Source organism: Pollachius pollachius (genome assembly GCF_949987615.1).
Source record: "Pollachius pollachius genome assembly, chromosome: 6".
Classification (NCBI taxonomy): Eukaryota; Metazoa; Chordata; class Actinopteri; order Gadiformes; family Gadidae; genus Pollachius; species Pollachius pollachius.
In genome coordinates, this window is record NC_136939.1 from 27,664,878 (window position 1) to 27,682,878 (window position 18,001).

The 18,001-nt window shown below is 51.8% G+C and overlaps 1 protein-coding gene across 2 annotated transcripts in view; it reads right to left on the bottom strand.

Moving 5' to 3' along the window:
• Positions 1–2,462: 2,462 nt before the first annotated feature.
• The window catches only part of LOC307077471 (voltage-dependent L-type calcium channel subunit beta-4-like), a gene marked incomplete at both ends in the record, with an annotated part of 23,580 nt that continues 8,041 nt past the window's right edge, over positions 2,463–18,001 (bottom strand). For both annotated transcript variants that reach the window (XM_079738898.1, XM_079738899.1), the window contains 12 exons: positions 2,463–2,753; positions 3,614–3,799; positions 4,315–4,410; positions 6,844–6,995; positions 9,591–9,700; positions 10,040–10,098; positions 10,878–10,958; positions 11,656–11,675; positions 12,230–12,306; positions 14,020–14,147; positions 14,898–15,020; positions 16,260–16,472. In XM_079738898.1, the coding sequence (XP_079595024.1) occupies positions 2,463–2,753; positions 3,614–3,799; positions 4,315–4,410; positions 6,844–6,995; positions 9,591–9,700; positions 10,040–10,098; positions 10,878–10,958; positions 11,656–11,675; positions 12,230–12,306; positions 14,020–14,147; positions 14,898–15,020; positions 16,260–16,472 (1,536 nt within the window). The remainder of the gene's footprint in view (positions 2,754–3,613; positions 3,800–4,314; positions 4,411–6,843; positions 6,996–9,590; positions 9,701–10,039; positions 10,099–10,877; positions 10,959–11,655; positions 11,676–12,229; positions 12,307–14,019; positions 14,148–14,897; positions 15,021–16,259; positions 16,473–18,001) is intronic.

Sequence of the window (18,001 nt, forward strand, 5' to 3'; positions counted from 1 at the left end):
TTTCTGCGGTTGCATAGTACAGTACAGGAAATTCCTCATTTTTAAAACAGCATGCCTTTTCGTATTGCACATTACTGAAGTTAAGTATACTGGACCTGCCCCCCCCCCCCCACCCCCCCCTCTTGTGAGAGACTTCTGTTTCCCTCGCAAGATTTCGTGAGATCACATTCGAGGCTACAACTATACAGCAAACAGCGTCTCTCCAACATGACGTTATGTACAGTGGGTTTCTGATATAAAAATAATCCCCTGACGAATATGCATCTATTAAACCTTCTAAGTCTTCTTTTAATCTTCTAGGTTAGCTTCTATTTTTGTATGGTTGTCGATTTCTTTTTTTTTTTTTTTATCTTTCCTAAGTTTATTTTAACAAAGAAATAGGGCTTATGGTCACCTGGAGATGCAGTCTGTGTTGAGAATATCCTGACGGTGTTTTTTGTACACAAAAGTCTGGGATTGTTGTAAAATATGAAACAAAATGATGCCAGATGAGACATTTCTTCAGATATCTACACCTATTGAAAGGAAAAACGTGTCTAACTGTATATAACAGGGAGGGGATGGGAGTAATAAATACAAAATAGTAGCCTCAGAGTCATCTGACATAAAATAATTTCAGAATTTCCTAATATGAATTATTAACAATTAAGTCAGCATTTTGGAAAGTGAGTTTAGCCTCGCAAGGCAATCCAATCAATCAATCATCACTGCGTGTTTCGCATTCCAAAACAGAATGTGACTTAAATTAAATAATACAAATCGACTCTCTCTACTACGGGGTCCAGGGACGGACAATTCACCTGCCATTTAATCCTCGTCTCAAAGAACGATAAATTGATTTATTCATTTCTTTTTTTTCCTCCCTGGAGTAAACAGGGTTTCCCTTATATCATCCAAAAAACAAAACTCAACACATTGTGGGTTGAGTATTTTCCGGTTTCACCAGCGGAAGGAAGCATGCTCTGTCGTCAGGAACACATGCCGGCTACACAGAGTGACGCATGATGCAAACAACGACCCCTAAAGTCGAGGCCGTTAACCCGCCCAGGGACACGACCACCACATCACATGGACTAATCGCACGAGGCCAATCGCATCGCCAAAGGAAGCCGCTACAGCTGCTAGCAGGTTGCAGGCTAGCTAGCGCGCTAGCTCACCTAGCCTTAGCCTTTACGCGCTCGCTAGACTCTGTCTTTTTTTAAACTATTTTTTTCATTTTCTTTGTTTTGTTAATGCAAAACACAACCGCTCTCTCTCTGCTTGTACCTCTTACGGGCGTCTAGCTCGCTAAATCGCGGCGGCTAAAGGGTTAGCATGACGCGCTGGGACCGGCTCAGCTGGGGGTCTTGGGGGGGGGTGTTGGACTCTACGTCAGTCCGAACTCGAATCACACAATAAACGTACTTGCCCAAAAACGTTGTGTTTCGCCCAAACTCTGCTCAATCTCGTCGGTTACTATTGCCTTCTATTTCGCTCGCTAAGTGCCCACTAGGGTCGTCTCCGTGGCGACGGCGGGTACGGGGGTCTTGGGGCCATCTGATTGGCTGCTGCCGACGCAGTCAAAAAGCTACGCTACACAGGAAAAAAAGCCACCCGTTGCGGAGGTGACCATCGACACGGCAAACGACGTTCTCGAAACGGAGCGCAACCCGGCGTGTAAAAAAAACAAACCCGAGCCAGGCATAATCAAACGATCACGACCCCCCCACCCCACCCGAAACCCGTCCATCTTGTCGAGGCGATCAGTCGATGTCATGACGAAACAAAGATGGCCGATGCCATCGGGGGAGAGGGGCGTGGCCAGGACGGGGCGTGGTCCATTTAGCATCAAGACTCCTTTCCATTGAGTCAAACCGGGCTGCGTTCCAACTCCCGGCGGCGCTGCAGTCTCCTCGGGCCCTTGGGAGAGGCCTCGCCCACCTCAGTCTCGCTAATGAGTTAGGCGGCGCGCGGCCAAGCTAACGACCAAAGGAGGGTGGGGGGTCCCAGACGAGCGGTGAGAGGGTGAAAGTCGTCATGGAAACAAAAGTGTGTTTTGGTGTCTGTGTGTTTTGGTCCAGCAAGGGGGGGGGGGGCATGGCCGCTCTCCTCAGAGTTTAAGTCCAGTGTGTGTGTGTGTGTGTGTGCGTCCCATTGTGTGTGTGTGTGTGTGTGTGTGCGTCCCAGTGTGTGTGTGTGCATCCCAGCAGAAGGGGGGTCATCCGGGGGGGATGTGACGGAGATTGAGGTGAAGCTTATTAAGCCTGCTCGTTAAGCACTAACGAGCAGGTGGTGGGGCGGAGCCAGCAACAGGGGCGTGGCCGCACCCATTAGAGTTTAGTCCAGCGCGCGTGTGTGTGTGCGTGTGTGTGTGTGTGTGTGTGTGTGTGAACGTCCCAGCAGAAGGGGGATCCGGGGGTCGCTCGTTAAGCTCGTTAAGGTGAAGGAGAGGCGGAGCCAGTAGCGGGCGTGGACCGCCCAGATCAGAGGCGGTGGCGGGAGTCCTGGCTGTAGCCCCCCGGGGAGGTGCGGTTGCGGTGGGGCTTGTAGGAGTCCTGGTAGGGGTCCTGGTGGTGGTACTGGTCCTGCTGGTACTGGTCCTGCTGGTACTGGTCCTGCTGGGAGCCTGAGGAGATGCGGTTGCGGCCCTTGTGGGCACGCTCGTTGTGGTAGTTCTCGTCCGCCGTCATCAGATTGCGCCGCTCGTTGGGGGTGGAGTTGTCGCCGCCCCCTCCCCCGCCTCCGGTGTGGTTACCTTGACGATTGCGCTGGCTCTGCTGGGTCGATGACGGGGAGGGACAACTCTATTAGTGTGTGTGTCGGGACGGTGACGGTGTCAAAGTGGGTTTACACAGTGGGATTCTGTGTGTGTTTCTGTGTGTGTGTTTGTGTAATGTGTGTGTGTGCTTCTGTGTGTCTGTGTGTGATTCTGTGTGTATGTGTGTGAGTCTGTGATGTTTGTGTGTGTCTGTGTGTCTGGGTGTGATATCTGTGTGTGTGTGTGAGCGATGTCTATGTGTTTGTGTAGTATTTGTCTGTGTGTGTCTATGTGTGAGTGTGTGTGTCTGTGTGTGAGTGTGTGTGTTGATGACAGCCTACCCTGAGGGGGTAGTGAAGTCACCCAGACACACACACATACTCACACAGACACACACACATACTCACAGAGAATTACACACACAGACACACACTCACACAAAGACAGAATCAAACACACACAGAATTACACACACAGATACAAACACACACACTCACACAACAACAGAATCAAACACACACAGACACACACAGAATTACACACACACATACAAACACACACACTCACACGACGACAGAATCAAACACACACAGACACACACAGAATTACACACACACATACAAACACACACACTCACACAAAGACAGAATCAAACACACACAGAATTACACACACACATACAAACACACACACTCACACAACGACAGAATCAAACACACACAGACACACACAGAATTACACACACACATACAAACACACACACTCACACGATGACAGAATCAAACACACACAGAATTACACACACACATACAAACACTCACACGACGACAGAATCAAACACACACAGAATCCTAGACACACACAGGCCCCCCCCACCTGCAGGCCGGAGATGGAGGTGGGGTACGGAGCGAGCGCGGCAGGCCCCAAGGTGCGCCCCAGCAGAGGGTTGAGGGGCGTGGCCAGCGAGGTGTGCGTGGCCTTCCAGTACGCCTCCAGGTACTCCGCCAGGTGCTCACAGGCGTCCTCCAGCTGGTTCTCGTCCAGGATGATGTCAAACATCTCCTATAGGGGCGGAGTTTAGAGAGAGGGGGCGGGGTTTAGAGAGGGCCGGGGTTAACAGAGGAGACACGCCCTCCAGGCGTCCTCCAGCTGGTTCTCGTCCAGGATGATGTCAAACATCTCCTATAGGGGCGGGGTTTAGAGAGAGGGGGCGGGGTTTAGAGAGGGCCGGGGTTAACAGAGGAGACACGCCCTCCAGGCGTCCTCCAGCTGGTTCTCGTCCAGGATGATGTCAAACATCTCCTAAAGGGGCGGAGTTTAGAGAGAGGGGGCGGGGTTTAGAGAGGGCCGGGGTTAACAGAGGGGGGGAGTCAAGAAAGGGGCGGGTTTAAGATATGTTGAGATATGGGCAAGGTTGAGAAAAGGGTGGGGTTAAGAGAGAGGGGGTGGGGCTAAGAGGGGGTGGAGGCAATGTAGGGGGGTGGTTCAATTATGGGGTGGGTGTAAGAGATGGGGTAGGGGTTAAGAGAGGAGGCGGAGTCAATATAGGGGCGGGGTTAAGAGAGGGGCGGACCCACCGGCGGGCACTGGGCCAGCTTGTCTGCTGCCACCAGCTGCACGTTGAGGTGTTTGCTCTGAGACTTCCCCCGAGACTTCACCAGCCGCTGAAGCACCTGGAGGGACACACGGACACACAGTCAGGACACACGGACACAGTCAGGACCCACGGACACACAGTCAGGACCCACGGACACACAGTCAGGACACACGGACACACAGTCAGGACACACGGACACACAGTCAGGACCCACGGACACACAGTCAGGACCCACGGACACACAGTCAGGACACACGGACACAGTCAGGACACACGGACACACAGTCAGGACCCACGGACACACAGTCAGGACCCACGGACACACAGTCAGGACCCACGGACACACAGTCAGGACCCACGGACACACAGTCAGGACCCACGGACACACAGTCAGGACACACGGACACACAGTCAGGACACACGGACACAGTCAGGACACACGGACACACAGTCAGGACCCACGGACACACAGTCAGGACCCACGGACACACAGTCAGGACACACGGACACAGTCAGGACACACGGACACACAGTCAGGACACACGGACACACAGTCAGGACACACGGACACACAGTCAGGACACACGGACACACAGTCAGGACACACGGACACACAGTCAGGACACACGGACACACAGTCAGGACACACGGACACACAGTCAGGACACACGGACACACAGTCAGGACACACGGACACACAGTCAGGACACACGGACACACAGTCAGGACACACGGACACACAGTCAGGACACACGGACAACAGACACACAGTCAGGACACACGGACACACAGTCAGGACACACGGACAACAGACACACAGTCAGGACACACGGACACACAGTCAGGACACACGGACAACAGACACACAGTCAGGACACACAGACACACAGTCAGGACACACGGACAACAGACACACAGTCAGGACAGACGGACACAACATGGACACAGACTCAGGACAGACGGACAACAGACCCATGACGTTCACATGACTGTCACATGACATCGATCCAGATTGTCTACCCCCTCTCACCCCTCACCCTTAACCCACTCGTGATTGGCACATCAAGTTCGTCAAACAGAGACAGACAGACAGACAGACAGATAGTTCACACTATTAATCCTGAAATTCCAACACAATAGAAACAGAGTAGTGCTGAGGAGATCCAAACGAGGTGCTACAGTAAGGACAAACAGGGCAGTATAAACAGCAAGAAGTGTCCCAGTGCTCCCAGTTCTCCCAGTGCCTGTACCTCACAGTGTATCAAAGTGTGTCAATGCAACGCAGAAAACCCAGAGAAGTGGCAAGCATGCAGCTCGCAGTGGACAACCATCCAACAACCACCAGGTGTGGCTCACCTGTCGTCTGTTTGTGCTGTGAGGGACGCTCCAGGGAGCCAATCGGTGATCGGCCAGTTAAAGGGGGCTTGTCTCTCCGGTCTGGTGCTCTCAGAGTCATTGAGGTTTTGGTTTTACAAGTGAGGAGGGAAATGACTTCAGCCAAGACATTTTAAGGGTTTTTAAGGGTGTTTAAGGGTTTTTAAGGTGTTCATACTAGCCGGCTAATGCATTGGTGCCTACGGAAACTCTCTTCACTCATTGGTCGGTTTTCTGAGTGAGGGACACGTTAAGGGGGGGGGTGGTTAAGAGAGGGGACGTGGTAAAGAGAGGGGCGTGGTTAAGAGAGGGGCCGGGAATATGATAGGATTAGGAGAGGGGCAGAGTTATTATAGGGGGCGGGGTTAAGAGAGGGGGCGGAGCTAAGAGTGTCAGGTTTTCTGAGTGAGGGACACATCACCAACGTGCTACTTCCAAAAAAAAAAGTTCACTACCTGTTTCCAGATCAGTTACGGGGGGGAAAGCGATGACACCTCATCGTTTACTAAACTGATTAGGAGAGCGAGGAGAAACGAGATTCAGGTTGAATAGATCAGTTTTAGAAGGACGTCTAAAAAGAGAAGGAGACCAACATACCAGTTCATCTTACTGGCTATCAGGGTCACAAAGACACACAGACTCACACACACACACAGACACACACACAGACACACACAGACTCACACACACACACACACACAGACTCACACACACACTCACGCACACACACACACAGACTCACACACACACACACACAGACTCACACACACACAGACTCACACACACACACACACAGACACACACACACACACACACTCACTCACACACACACAGACTCACACACACACACAGACTCAAACACACAGACACACACACACACACTCACACACACACACACAGACTCACACACACACACACACACACAGACTCACACACACACACACACACAGACACACACACACAGACTCACACAGTGACTCACACACAGAGACTCATACAGGCCTACACACAGACTCACACACAGACTAACACAGACTCTGAAGAATTTGAACCGCACACTCCTTAACCACAGTTAATTGAATCAGGGTTCATTTAATCTTAATTGGGTTCTTAATTGGGCTCCTGATTGGCTGACCTTGGGCGAGGACACCTTGACATGGACGATGATGGGGGCCAGCGAGGTCTTCAGCAGCTGGGCGGGGTGGTTGATGGTGTCCGCGTCCAACACCACCAGCTGCAGCGAGCGCGCCAGCTCGAAGATACGCTCGATCTCACTCTGCACCTCGGCTGGGGAGGAGGAGGGGGAGGGGGGGGAGGAGAGGGGGAGGGGAGGGGAGGGGAGGAGGAGGGGAGGAGGAGGGGAGGGGGAGGAGGAGGAGGAGAGGGGAGGAGGGGGAGGGGGAGGAGGAGGGGGAGGGGAGGAGGGGGGGGAGGAGGAGGGGGAGGGGAAGGGGAGGGGAGGGGGAGGGGAGGAGGAGGAGGGGAGGAGGAGGGGAGGGGGAGGAGCAGGGAGGGGAGGAGGAGGGGGAGGGAAGGGGAGGGGAGGGGAGGGGGAGGGGAGGAGGAGGAGGGGAGGAGGAGGGGAGGGGGAGGAGCAGGGAGGGGGAGGAGGAGGAGGGAGGGAAGGAGGAGGGGGAGGGGAGGGGAGGGGGAGGAGGGGGAGGAGCAGGGAGGGGGAGGGGAGGAGGAGGGGGGGAGGAGGGGAGGGGAGGGGGAGGAGCAGGGAGGGGGAGGAGGGAGGGGAGGAGGAGGGGGAGGAGGAGGAGGGGAGGAGGGGGAGGGGAGGGGAGGAGGAGGGGGAGGAGGGAGGGGAGGGGGAGGGGAGGGGAGGAGGAGGGGGAGGAGGGAGGGGAGGGGGAGGAGGAGGAGGGAGGGGAGGAGGGAGGGGGAGGGGGGAGGAGGGGGAGGGGGAGGGGAGGGGAGGAGGGAAAGTGAGGGGTTATGATACGTTGTTTTTTTAAGTGCATACATTAAAGGTTGTATCAGTGATGTTGGGTGACTCCACTTCTGTTGGTGTTTGAAGTGAGATCCCAAACAAACAGAGCCCGCTCGCCCCTCCCTTCCGTGTTTCGTGCATCCAGTAAAAACGATCATGAACGCAGCGCAAACCCCACAACACCCACCCCTTGTCAGTGATTGGCTGGAATACTTTTCATTTTGGTTTTGAGTGGTTGGCAGCACCATTTGTTTTTGTGTATGATCTCGGGGCACAGGCTGCCTACAGACGTGTTTTTCTGACGGCCTGCTTATGGGGCAGGCGGCTAGCGGACCGTGAGGAAAGATCAGATGAATGTGATCATTTATGTTTCAGGCTAGAGTCGCTGATACAGCCTTTAAGTGCCATGTTGCAAACATCTTAGCCACAAACTCTCACCTAGCGCACACATGCACACAAACATTCACTCATTCATACACAAATTCACCCCACTCATACAAACAGTCACATTCACACACAATCATCCATTGACACCCACATTCCCCCATTCACACACACACACTTATCAGTGGACCATCCTTTGGGTGTGGTATCTCTGGGGGGCTGGTCTCTCGACTTCTCACACATTCACCCACACACAGTGGCCCCCCTGATAGGGTCTCTCTGTGGGTCTTATCTAGGGCAGTACGGTATGGACTAAAATGTATATCATGGTATGAGTTGAGGCATAGACGGTATTATATCACGGTATGTTAATTGTATCTTCTAATTTCGATATAAATGCTTCTGAAGGGGTAAAATACTAGTTAGGCAGCAAAACTGCATAGAAAAAATGCAAAAAGTTACTTCCATCTCTGAAAAACACAAATGTTTAACAGTATGGATTTCTTCCTCTACTTATTCGCGGACCTTACATCGACATTCCGAATTGAAAAAGGAACTACGTTTAGTTACCATATGTTCAGTTGTTACGCATAACTTTACTTTTTACAGGAAAAAGTAGTTATGTAACTGTATTTACTTATGACTTACTTTGTAACACGTTACATACAACAGTAGCCGCGTTTACATGGACACTTCTGATCCGATTAGAAGTGGAAGAACAGCTCAATCGGAATAAAAAATGATCATATATACGCCTCAATCGGAATACAATCCTCTGATCTGAATAGAATTCCTTGTGGAACAGGAGTGGTGGTGTAGTCTGCTATAATCGACATGTATACACTTATTCCGATTGGTTTGGGGTGGGTGCAGCTACTTTTTAACTTGGAGAGATGGCATCAGCAGCTGCAGTAGTTTGCAATTGGTCCGTCTGTACCTTTATGCACACCGAACTTGACCGCTGTCAAGGAGAGTGGATTTTTTGCCTGATTCACGTCTTTCTTATCAATCCGCAAGTAGTCTGCTACCTTATCAACCCAGCGCGTCCGGTTGCTAGGCGACGTCAGCGTCTTTGACAGCATTTCTCTGCTGATCAACACTACAAATGTTTATTGTAAAAAGACACACCGTGTGAAGATCTTATTTCATTTTGGCAAGAAGCCGTGTAATAAGCGGGATAATGTATAGAACTATGCCGGTCATTATCGAAAATAATACCCTTCAGGGCGAAGCAAGACAGCTCCGCTTCGCGTCAGGGTTTATTTTCCCGATAATGACCGGCGTTCTGTACAACATTATCCTTTACATTTATCATGTAAGTCCAGACCATCATAATGGTTGTGCGCAAGAGACATACGAACGTACGCTTACCACTTTTGTAAATGCCATCTATACAATACATTCGGATTGCATGATAGGATTGGATCTTTTCCGATTAGAAATTGAATAGGATCAGAAGTCACAAATTCACACCAGTGTACCTTCTATACCATTTATTCTACTTATACTTATATACTTTTATACTTATACTTATACTTCCATTTATACACCCCTAGTCTTACCCAGGCTGGAGCGCGTGTTGGACCTGTCGATGATGGCCCTCTTGCTGGGGTTGTTGAGCACCGAGCGCTTGGCCAGCGAGATGTCCGCCGTTACCCGGGTGATAGAGATCCTGATTGGACCAGAGAGAGCAGGGGGAGGGGGAGGGGGCGGAGTCAGAGAGAGCGAGGGAATCCACACATTCATATACTCACACCCATTCATACTTACACACGCGCACACACACACACACACACACACACACACACACACACACACACACACACACACACTCACGCACACACTCAGAAAGGGGAGGGGGGTTAGTGTGAGAAGGTGGAGACCGAGGGGGAGAGGGGTGAGAGTGAGGGGGAGGGGGTTGAGAGTGAGGAGGGTGAGAGTGAGGAGGGTGAGAGTGAGGAGGGTGAGAGTGAGGAGGGTGAGAGTGAGGGAGAGGGGCGGTGGTCCCTACCTGCCGTCGAAGCGGTGCTTGAGGAAGTCAAACAGAGCCTTCTGCATCATGTCCGTCACCTGGAGAGAAGAGAGAGAGGGGGGAGACAACAGGGGAGGAGGGGGGAGGGAGGGAGGGAGGGGAGGGGGAGAGGGGGAGAGGGAGGGAGGGGAGATGGAGGGAGAGAGGGAGGGGAGACAACAGGGAAGGGAGGGAGAGAGGGAGGAAAATAAGAGAGAGAGGTGAGGCAATCGGGGAGGAGAAGGGAGGGAGGGGAGGGGAGGGGGGGAGGGGGGGAGGGAGGGGGAGGGGGGAGACAACAGGGGAGGGAGGGAGGGGGGAGGGGAGAGACCCTCAACACTTGCAAGACAAGGATAAAATCTATCGACACAAATGAGATGAGAACACACAATACTGACACAATATTCACACATATTTCGATGCATTATTCTGCACCCCCCGTCCGACACACACACACACACACATACACACACACACACACACACACACACACAGTGTGGGTCCATTACGGTAGAGAGGCCATTAGCGGGTATTGATTTCACTCCTGGAGTGACAGGGATATTTCCCAGAACCTCCCAGGACAAAGCGGGGTTTGGTGTGTTAATGAACGCAGGGAGGGGGGGGGATCTGGTGTTGAGAGAGAGAGAGAGAGAGAGAGAGACAGACAGACAGACAGACAGACAGCCACAGTAGAGGACCAGCTTACCCCTTAAGAGATACTGTTTAGGGGTACTGTATCCCTTAGGGTCATTGGGTAACTGGTGACTGGTGATAGGTGATTGACAGGTGCTGGGTGATTGACAGGTAATTGGTGATTGACAGGTGAAGGGGTGCTCACCTCGTAGCCCTTGAGTGACGGCCCGACCAGAACCACCGGCCTCATGGAGGGAACCACGTCGTAGGGGGGTAGGTGTTCCATCTGGGGGTGGAGACGGAGGGGGAAGGGAGAGGGAGGGGGAGGAGGGAGAATAAAGAGAGGAGTCAGCAGTAAGCCCAGTGTGGTACCCCCCCCCACCACAACGACCACCGACCACATCACACACAGAGGCACAACGACAGGACAGGGAGCCAGGAGGCCCCAACACAGGGCCCACAGGGTGTGGCGGTGGGTCCCACACCGGTGGAGGTGTGTATGCATATAGAAATATAAATGTATATTATCTATAAAGATATATGGGTGAAGATTTAGGCTAGTTTTAAGACTTGTGCGTTGGTCAGAAGAGGGATTTACAGTTTTTGATCGATCTAAATAATCCCGATAATAATCATATCGTATTATTGTACGGGACTTAATTCAACCAGCCCTGGAAAAAAATATGCCAATGTTTACATTCCATTTTAAACAATTCATTATTAATTATTCTAGTTTGGCCATGTTTAAATGTGTCCTAGCCTATCCCTGTCCAGAACGTGGCCATTTGTGACATCACAAATCGGGGAAAGCAGCATCCCCAGCCTATCAGAACGGTCTAGCCCTGCATGCACCAACCACCGAGCGGCCCGCTTGTGATGTCACAAACGGACTCAACCATTGACCCCTCCCATCCCGGGGGTCGGACAGCAAGTAGGAACGGGACGGGGGTGTGAAACGGGTTCCACCCGAACCCCGAACTTACCACTTTCTGTTTCTGCTTGCCTGCGAGAGAGGGAGAGGACAGAGCGTTAGCGGAGGGGTGAGAGGTCACCCAAACATTAGCAAAGATCCCTCGTCATGTTCCACCCCCCTACCCTCCGCTACATGGTATGCCCCAACATGACACACAATGACAGTGAATAACATGAAGATCTAAAATTAGAAAAAAATACAATTGTTTTTTATCAAATTTTACGAAAGCCTTTGATCGCTACGATTTCCGACATTCATATTCACAAGGTCACATGACCACAGTAGGGAGGGGGGGGGGGACAGTGAGGAAGGGGGGATCCTAGCCTTGGCCAGAGTCTGGGTACCCTGCTGTCCTCGATGGGGGGGGGGGCTTACGTCGTTGCTAGGTTACTAGAAACTGAGAGAAAAAAAAAGAAAAACGAAAACCCCCAAAAAAGAAACAGAAACAGAACTTATTCCTTATACTCTACGCAGACGCTTTGACCTCTGACCTCCGACCAGGAGATAGTGGCGGGACAGCCGAGGGGGGTCCCCCCCTTGTGACGCTCCCCAACAACCACCCCCCCCCACCCCGGAGCCCTCACCTGCCGAGGAGATGAGCGGACGGACGGAGGCCGAGACCTCGTCCTCCACACTGGAAGAGGAGTTCCCCCCAGACTTACTGGAGGAGGAAGAGAGGGGGAGGGAGGGGGGAGAGAGGGGGAGAGAGGGTGAAAGAAGGGAGAGAGGGGAGAAAGAAAAGGGAGGAGAGAGAGGGGGGAGAGGGGGAGAAAGAGGGAGAGAGTGAGAGGAGGAGAGGGGGAGAGGGCAGAGAGAGGGGGAAAGAGGGGGAATGAGAGGCAAGAGGGGTGAGAGAGGAGGGAGAGACATGGGAGAGACAGGGGAGAGAGGGAGAGATGTGGAGAGAGGAGAAAGGGGGAGAGAGGGGAGAAAGAGGGGAGAGAGACAGAGAGGGGAAGAGAGAGAGAGAGACAGTGGCATTAATGTGGCAAAGAGGGAGAAGAAGAATAAAGAGGAACCCAAATACTTGTTTTCTTAGTTTAACACTTCAAAAGATACTTTAGACCAACAAGACACTTTAGATTACGCAAACATCATTTTGTTCACTATAATTGTCTGTAAAATGGCTTCCCTTTGCGTTTTTTGGTTGGGCAAAGCAGAAGCTGAGCTAACATGCTAGCTGCAACAGGGCAAGCACCAATCTGTCCGACGTGATTGATTGACTTTTTAATGTGGACGTAAATTAAGGGATCTCAATCGGTCCCGACGAATCATGCTAGCTATCTTGTTCGACCACCGAGCCCTTTATCTCTCGCTCAAAGCCAACCTACTCAAGCCACTCTCAATCAAGGCCACTATTTTTACATGACTCTCAATTAGCGGCTACAGCTCCTAGCGCTGAAGGCACCTAGCTAGGCTGACGGGTTTGCTCATTACGCGGACACGGCAGACCCCAATGTTATTTAAAGTTCAGGCATTAGGAGCAACATTATGTATATTATTTAAGGTTTTAGATCGGGAAGGGTGTCGTTCAAAATGCCTAGCATTAGCATCATTGTTAGCAATAACATTTGCATTGGAGCTTTCCTATGAAGTTTAGCCTTAGTGCTAGCATTAGCGTCAGTATCAGCAATAGAATTAGAGTTGTAGTGTTCATACGAAGGTTAGCCTTAGTGCTAGGATTACCCTTAGTGTTAGCATTAGCGTTGGCGTCTTGCTATCAATTTCAGTCTTAGTGCTGGCATTAGCATTAGGGTTATCCATAGCACCTGTGTTCCTACAAGGGTTAGCCTTGGCACTAGCATTAGCATTAGTGTTAGCAATAATATTTGCGTTGGAGCTTTCTTATGAAGGTTAGCCTTTTCTAGCATTAAAGTCAGTGTCAGCAAGAGAATTAGAGTTTAAGTTCTCATATGAAGGTTAGCCTTAGTGCTAGGGTTAACATTACTGTTAGCAATAGCATTAGAGTTGGAGCTTTCCTAAGACGGTTAGCTTTAGTGCTAGCATTAGCATTAGTGTTAGCAATAACATTAGAGTTGGAGCTTTCCTATGTTGGTTAGCCTTAATACTAGCATGAGCATTAGTGTAAGCAATAGCATTAGAGTTGGAGCTTTCCTATGAATGTTAGCCTTAGTGCTAGCACTAGCCTTAGTGTTAGCAATAGCATTAGAGTTGGAGCTTTCCTATGAATATAGCCTTGGCACTAGCAATAGCATTAGTGATTGCAATAGACTTGGTGCTTTCCTATGAAGGTTAGCCTTAGTGCTAGCATTAGTGTTAGCAATAGTATTTGAGTTGGAGCGTTCCTATGAAGGTTAGGCCTCAGTGCTAGCGTTTGGACTAGCGTTAGCGTGTGCCGCGGGCCAAGCCTTACCCTTGGATGCGGCCCCTCTTCTGCTCCTGCTGCAGTCGGATGTTCTCCAGCTTCAGTGGGCTGGGGATGAAGCCGATCTCACAGCCCTCCTTCACAAGCCGGCCGATCCACCAGTCGTTGTTGAACTTCTGGAAACACAAAACGCAGCGCAAAGAAGTTAGCGGTGGCTAGCGGAGAGAGAGGGAGGGGATGGAGGAGGGGGGAGAGGGAGGAGAGAGGGGATGGAGAGAGAGGGGCAAAGAGAGAGAAGGGGGAGAGAGGAAGGAGGGGGGAGAGAGAGGGGGAGTGAGCAGTAAGAGAGAGGGGATGGAGAGAGAGGGGCAAAGAGAGAGAAGGGGGAGAGAGGAAGGATGGGGGAGAGAGGAGGGAGAGAGAGGGGGAGACAGGGGAGAGTGGGAGGAGAGAGGAAGAGAGGAGGGGATGGAGAGGAGGGAGAGAGAGGGGACAGAGAGGGGAGAGAGGAGGGGATGGAGAGGAGGGAGAGAGAGAGGGGACAGAGAGGGGAGAGAGGAGGGGATGGAGAGGAGGGAGAGAGAGAGGGGACAGAGAGGGGAGAGAGGGCAGAGGGGGGGAGAGAGGGGAGACAGAGTAGAGAGAGGGGGAAGAGAGAGACAAAGGGGGGAGAGGGGACGGAAAGGAGGGGAGAGAGAGAGGGGGGAGAGGGGAAAGAGAGAGAGAGGAGGGAGAGAGAGAGTGGGGAGAGGAGAGAGAGAAGAAAGATGGGGGAGAGAGGGGGGACGGGGAGAGGATGTGTAAAACTGCAGAAATGTGTTTAATTAATTCAAACACATTTTAATCTTAAATTCATTAATTCATTAATTAGCATTATGCCACAAAGCTAGACGATGCTTAGTAGAAAACCATAAGCAGGAACTTGCCTCTTTGATGTGCAGGAAGTCCTTGGCGTCGAAGGAGATAGCGGTGGCGGGCACAGGGACGTCCTCGTCCAGCGCGCCGCAGTAGCTGACGTTGGTCCGGACCGCGAAGGCCACGGCTTTACCCTGTGGGGGGGGGAGAGCGTTAGAGGGGCTAACGCTTGCTCAGAGTGAACCCTTAACTCCTGGTGAACCGCTAGCTCCCGGTGAACCGCTAGCTCCTGGTGAACCCCTAGCTCCTGGTGAACCGCTAGCTCCTGGTGAACCGCTAGCTCCTGGTGAACCCCTAACTCCTGGTGAACCCCTAGCTCCCGGTGAACCGCTAGCTCCTGGTGAACCCCTAGCTCCTGGTGAACCGCTAGCTCCTGGTGAACCCCTAGCTCCCAGTGAACCCCTAGCTCCCAGTGAACCCCTAGCTCCCAGTGAACCGCTAACTCCCAGTGAACCCCTAGCTCCCGGTGAACCGCTAGCTCCTGGTGAACCCCTAGCTCCCGGTGAACCGCTAGCTCCTGGTGAACCCCTAACTCCTGGTGAACCCCTAACTCCTGGTGAACCGCTAGCTCCTGGTGAACCGCTAGCTCCTGGTGAACCCCTAGCTCCCGGTGAACCCCTAGCTCCTGGTGAACCCCTAGCTCCTGGTGAACCGCTAGCTCCTGGTGAACCCCTAGCTCCCAGTGAACCCCTAGCTCCCAGTGAACCCCTAACTCCCGGTGAACCCCTAACTCCTGGTGAACCCCTAGCTCCTGGTGAACCCCTAGCTCCCAGTGAACCCCTAGCTCCCAGTGAACCCCTAACTCCCAGTGAACCCCTAGCTCCCAGTGAACCCCTAGCTCCCAGTGAACCCCTAGCTCCTAGGTTAGGCTTTTAGATACAATTTAATAAGTCAAATCAACCCTAGCTGCTAGCTTAACCATAGCTCTTAGCTAACCCTAGGTCATAGGGTTTCACTCCTTAGTGTCTAGCAGGGTCCCTTAAAGTCCCTTAGACTCCCTTAGATTCCCTTAGGGTCCCTTAGGGTCACCTTAGGGTCCCCTAGGGTCACCTGACAGTCCCTTAGGATCCCTTAAGTCCCTTAAGTTCCAGTAAGGTCTCTTAGAGTCCCTTAGATTCCCTTTGAGTCCCTTAGATTCCTTGAGAGTCCTGCAGGGTCCTTTAGGGTCTCTTAGAGTCCATTCGATTCCCGTAGAGTCCTGCAGGGTCCTTTAGGGTCTCTTAGAGTCCCTTAGATTCCCTTAGAGTCCTTAGGGTCCAAGATGGTCCAGCAAGGTCCCGTAAAGTCCTTTAGGGTCACCTTAGGGTCCAGGAAGATCCCTTAGGAACCAGGAAGGTCCCTTAGGGTCACCTTAGGCTCCCGGAGGGTCTTACCTTAGCTCGCTCCAGCTGTAGGGCGGCCTGCTGCTCTCTCTCCTGGCGGGTCGGGGCCGGCCCTGGGCTCTGACCCCCCCCCTGACCTGGCCCCGGGCTCTGGCCGGGCCCCGGGCTGGGGCTCTGGCCCTGGACCTGGGCCTGCAGGTCCCGCTCCTCCTCCAGGGAGACATCAGAGTCTGATGGTCTGCTAGTGTAGGAATCAGCTGAGCCCTGGGGACAGACACACACCAACGATCACAGATCAGACCCACACCAATGATCACAGATCAGACACACACCAACGAACACAGATCATACACACACCAACGATCACAGGTCAGACCCACACCAACGATCACACCAATGATCACAGATCAGACCCACACCAACGATCACAGATACCGACATCACCATTGATCACAGATACAGACAAACACCAACAATCACAGATTCTGATGGTCTGCTAGTGTAGGAATAAGCTGAGCCCTGTTGGGAGACAGGCACCAAGAATTACAGATACAGACAGACACACACCAACGATGACAGATACAGACAATCACCAACGATCACAGATACAGACACACACAGCCAGCTATCCACCAACGATCACGGGGTCTGATGGTCTGCTAGTGCAGGAATCAGCTGACCCCGGAGGGGGGGGACAGACACACACAAACGATCACAGATCAGACACCCACTAACGATGACAGATCAGACACACACCAACAATCACATATCAGACCCACACCAACGATCACACCAACGATCACAGATCAGACCCACACTAACGATCACAGATACAGACATCACCATCGATCACAGATACAGACAAACACCAACAATCACAGATACAGACACACACAGCCAGGCAGATTCTGATGGTTTGCTAGTGTAGGAATAAGCTGAGCCCTGTTGGGAGACAGACACCAAAGATCACAGATACAGACACATACCAACGATCACAGATACAGACATTCACCAACGATCACAGATACAGACACACACAGCCAGGCATCCACCAATGATCACAGAGTCTGATGGTCTACTAGTGTAGGAATCAGCTGAGCCCTGAGGGGGGGACAGGCATCCACCAACGATCACAGATACACATAACCACACACAAACACAGATACAGACATCCACACACAGCCAGATGTCCACCAACAAACACATAAAGTTATCAACACACTGACATCGACCAACGCAAACAGATACAGACATCCACACACAATACATACAAGAACCAGACATCCACAAACGCACACAGATACACCTATCCACACCAAGACATCCACAAACACACAGTCTCGAGCTAGCGCAGGCTCGGCTGTTGAATAGCTTGAATTGAGGTGGTCAAACAGAAGATACTCCTAACCCCCCAAGGCCGGTCACAACTCGGTAATGTTCGGAGTTTGGGGAGCATTTACGTTTACATTCAGGGCGTTTATCAGACGCCTTCATCCAGAGCGACTTACAATAAGTTCATTAGTCAGAAGAAAGAGAAACAACAATATATCTCTGTCGGTACAGTAAGGATGTTCATAGAACCAAGTGCCAAGCACTAACCAATCGCTAGGTTAACCCATTCCCCGTACACAACACAGGTCCATTTAGTCCCTTAACAACAGGTGTCACGCATAACACTGATTATAACTTGGCTAGCCATCTGCATGTAAACCTCACTGTCCTAACCAGCAACCACTCAAAGCGCTTTACAATACTGCCTAACATTCACCCCTTCAATCACAAATTCAAACACC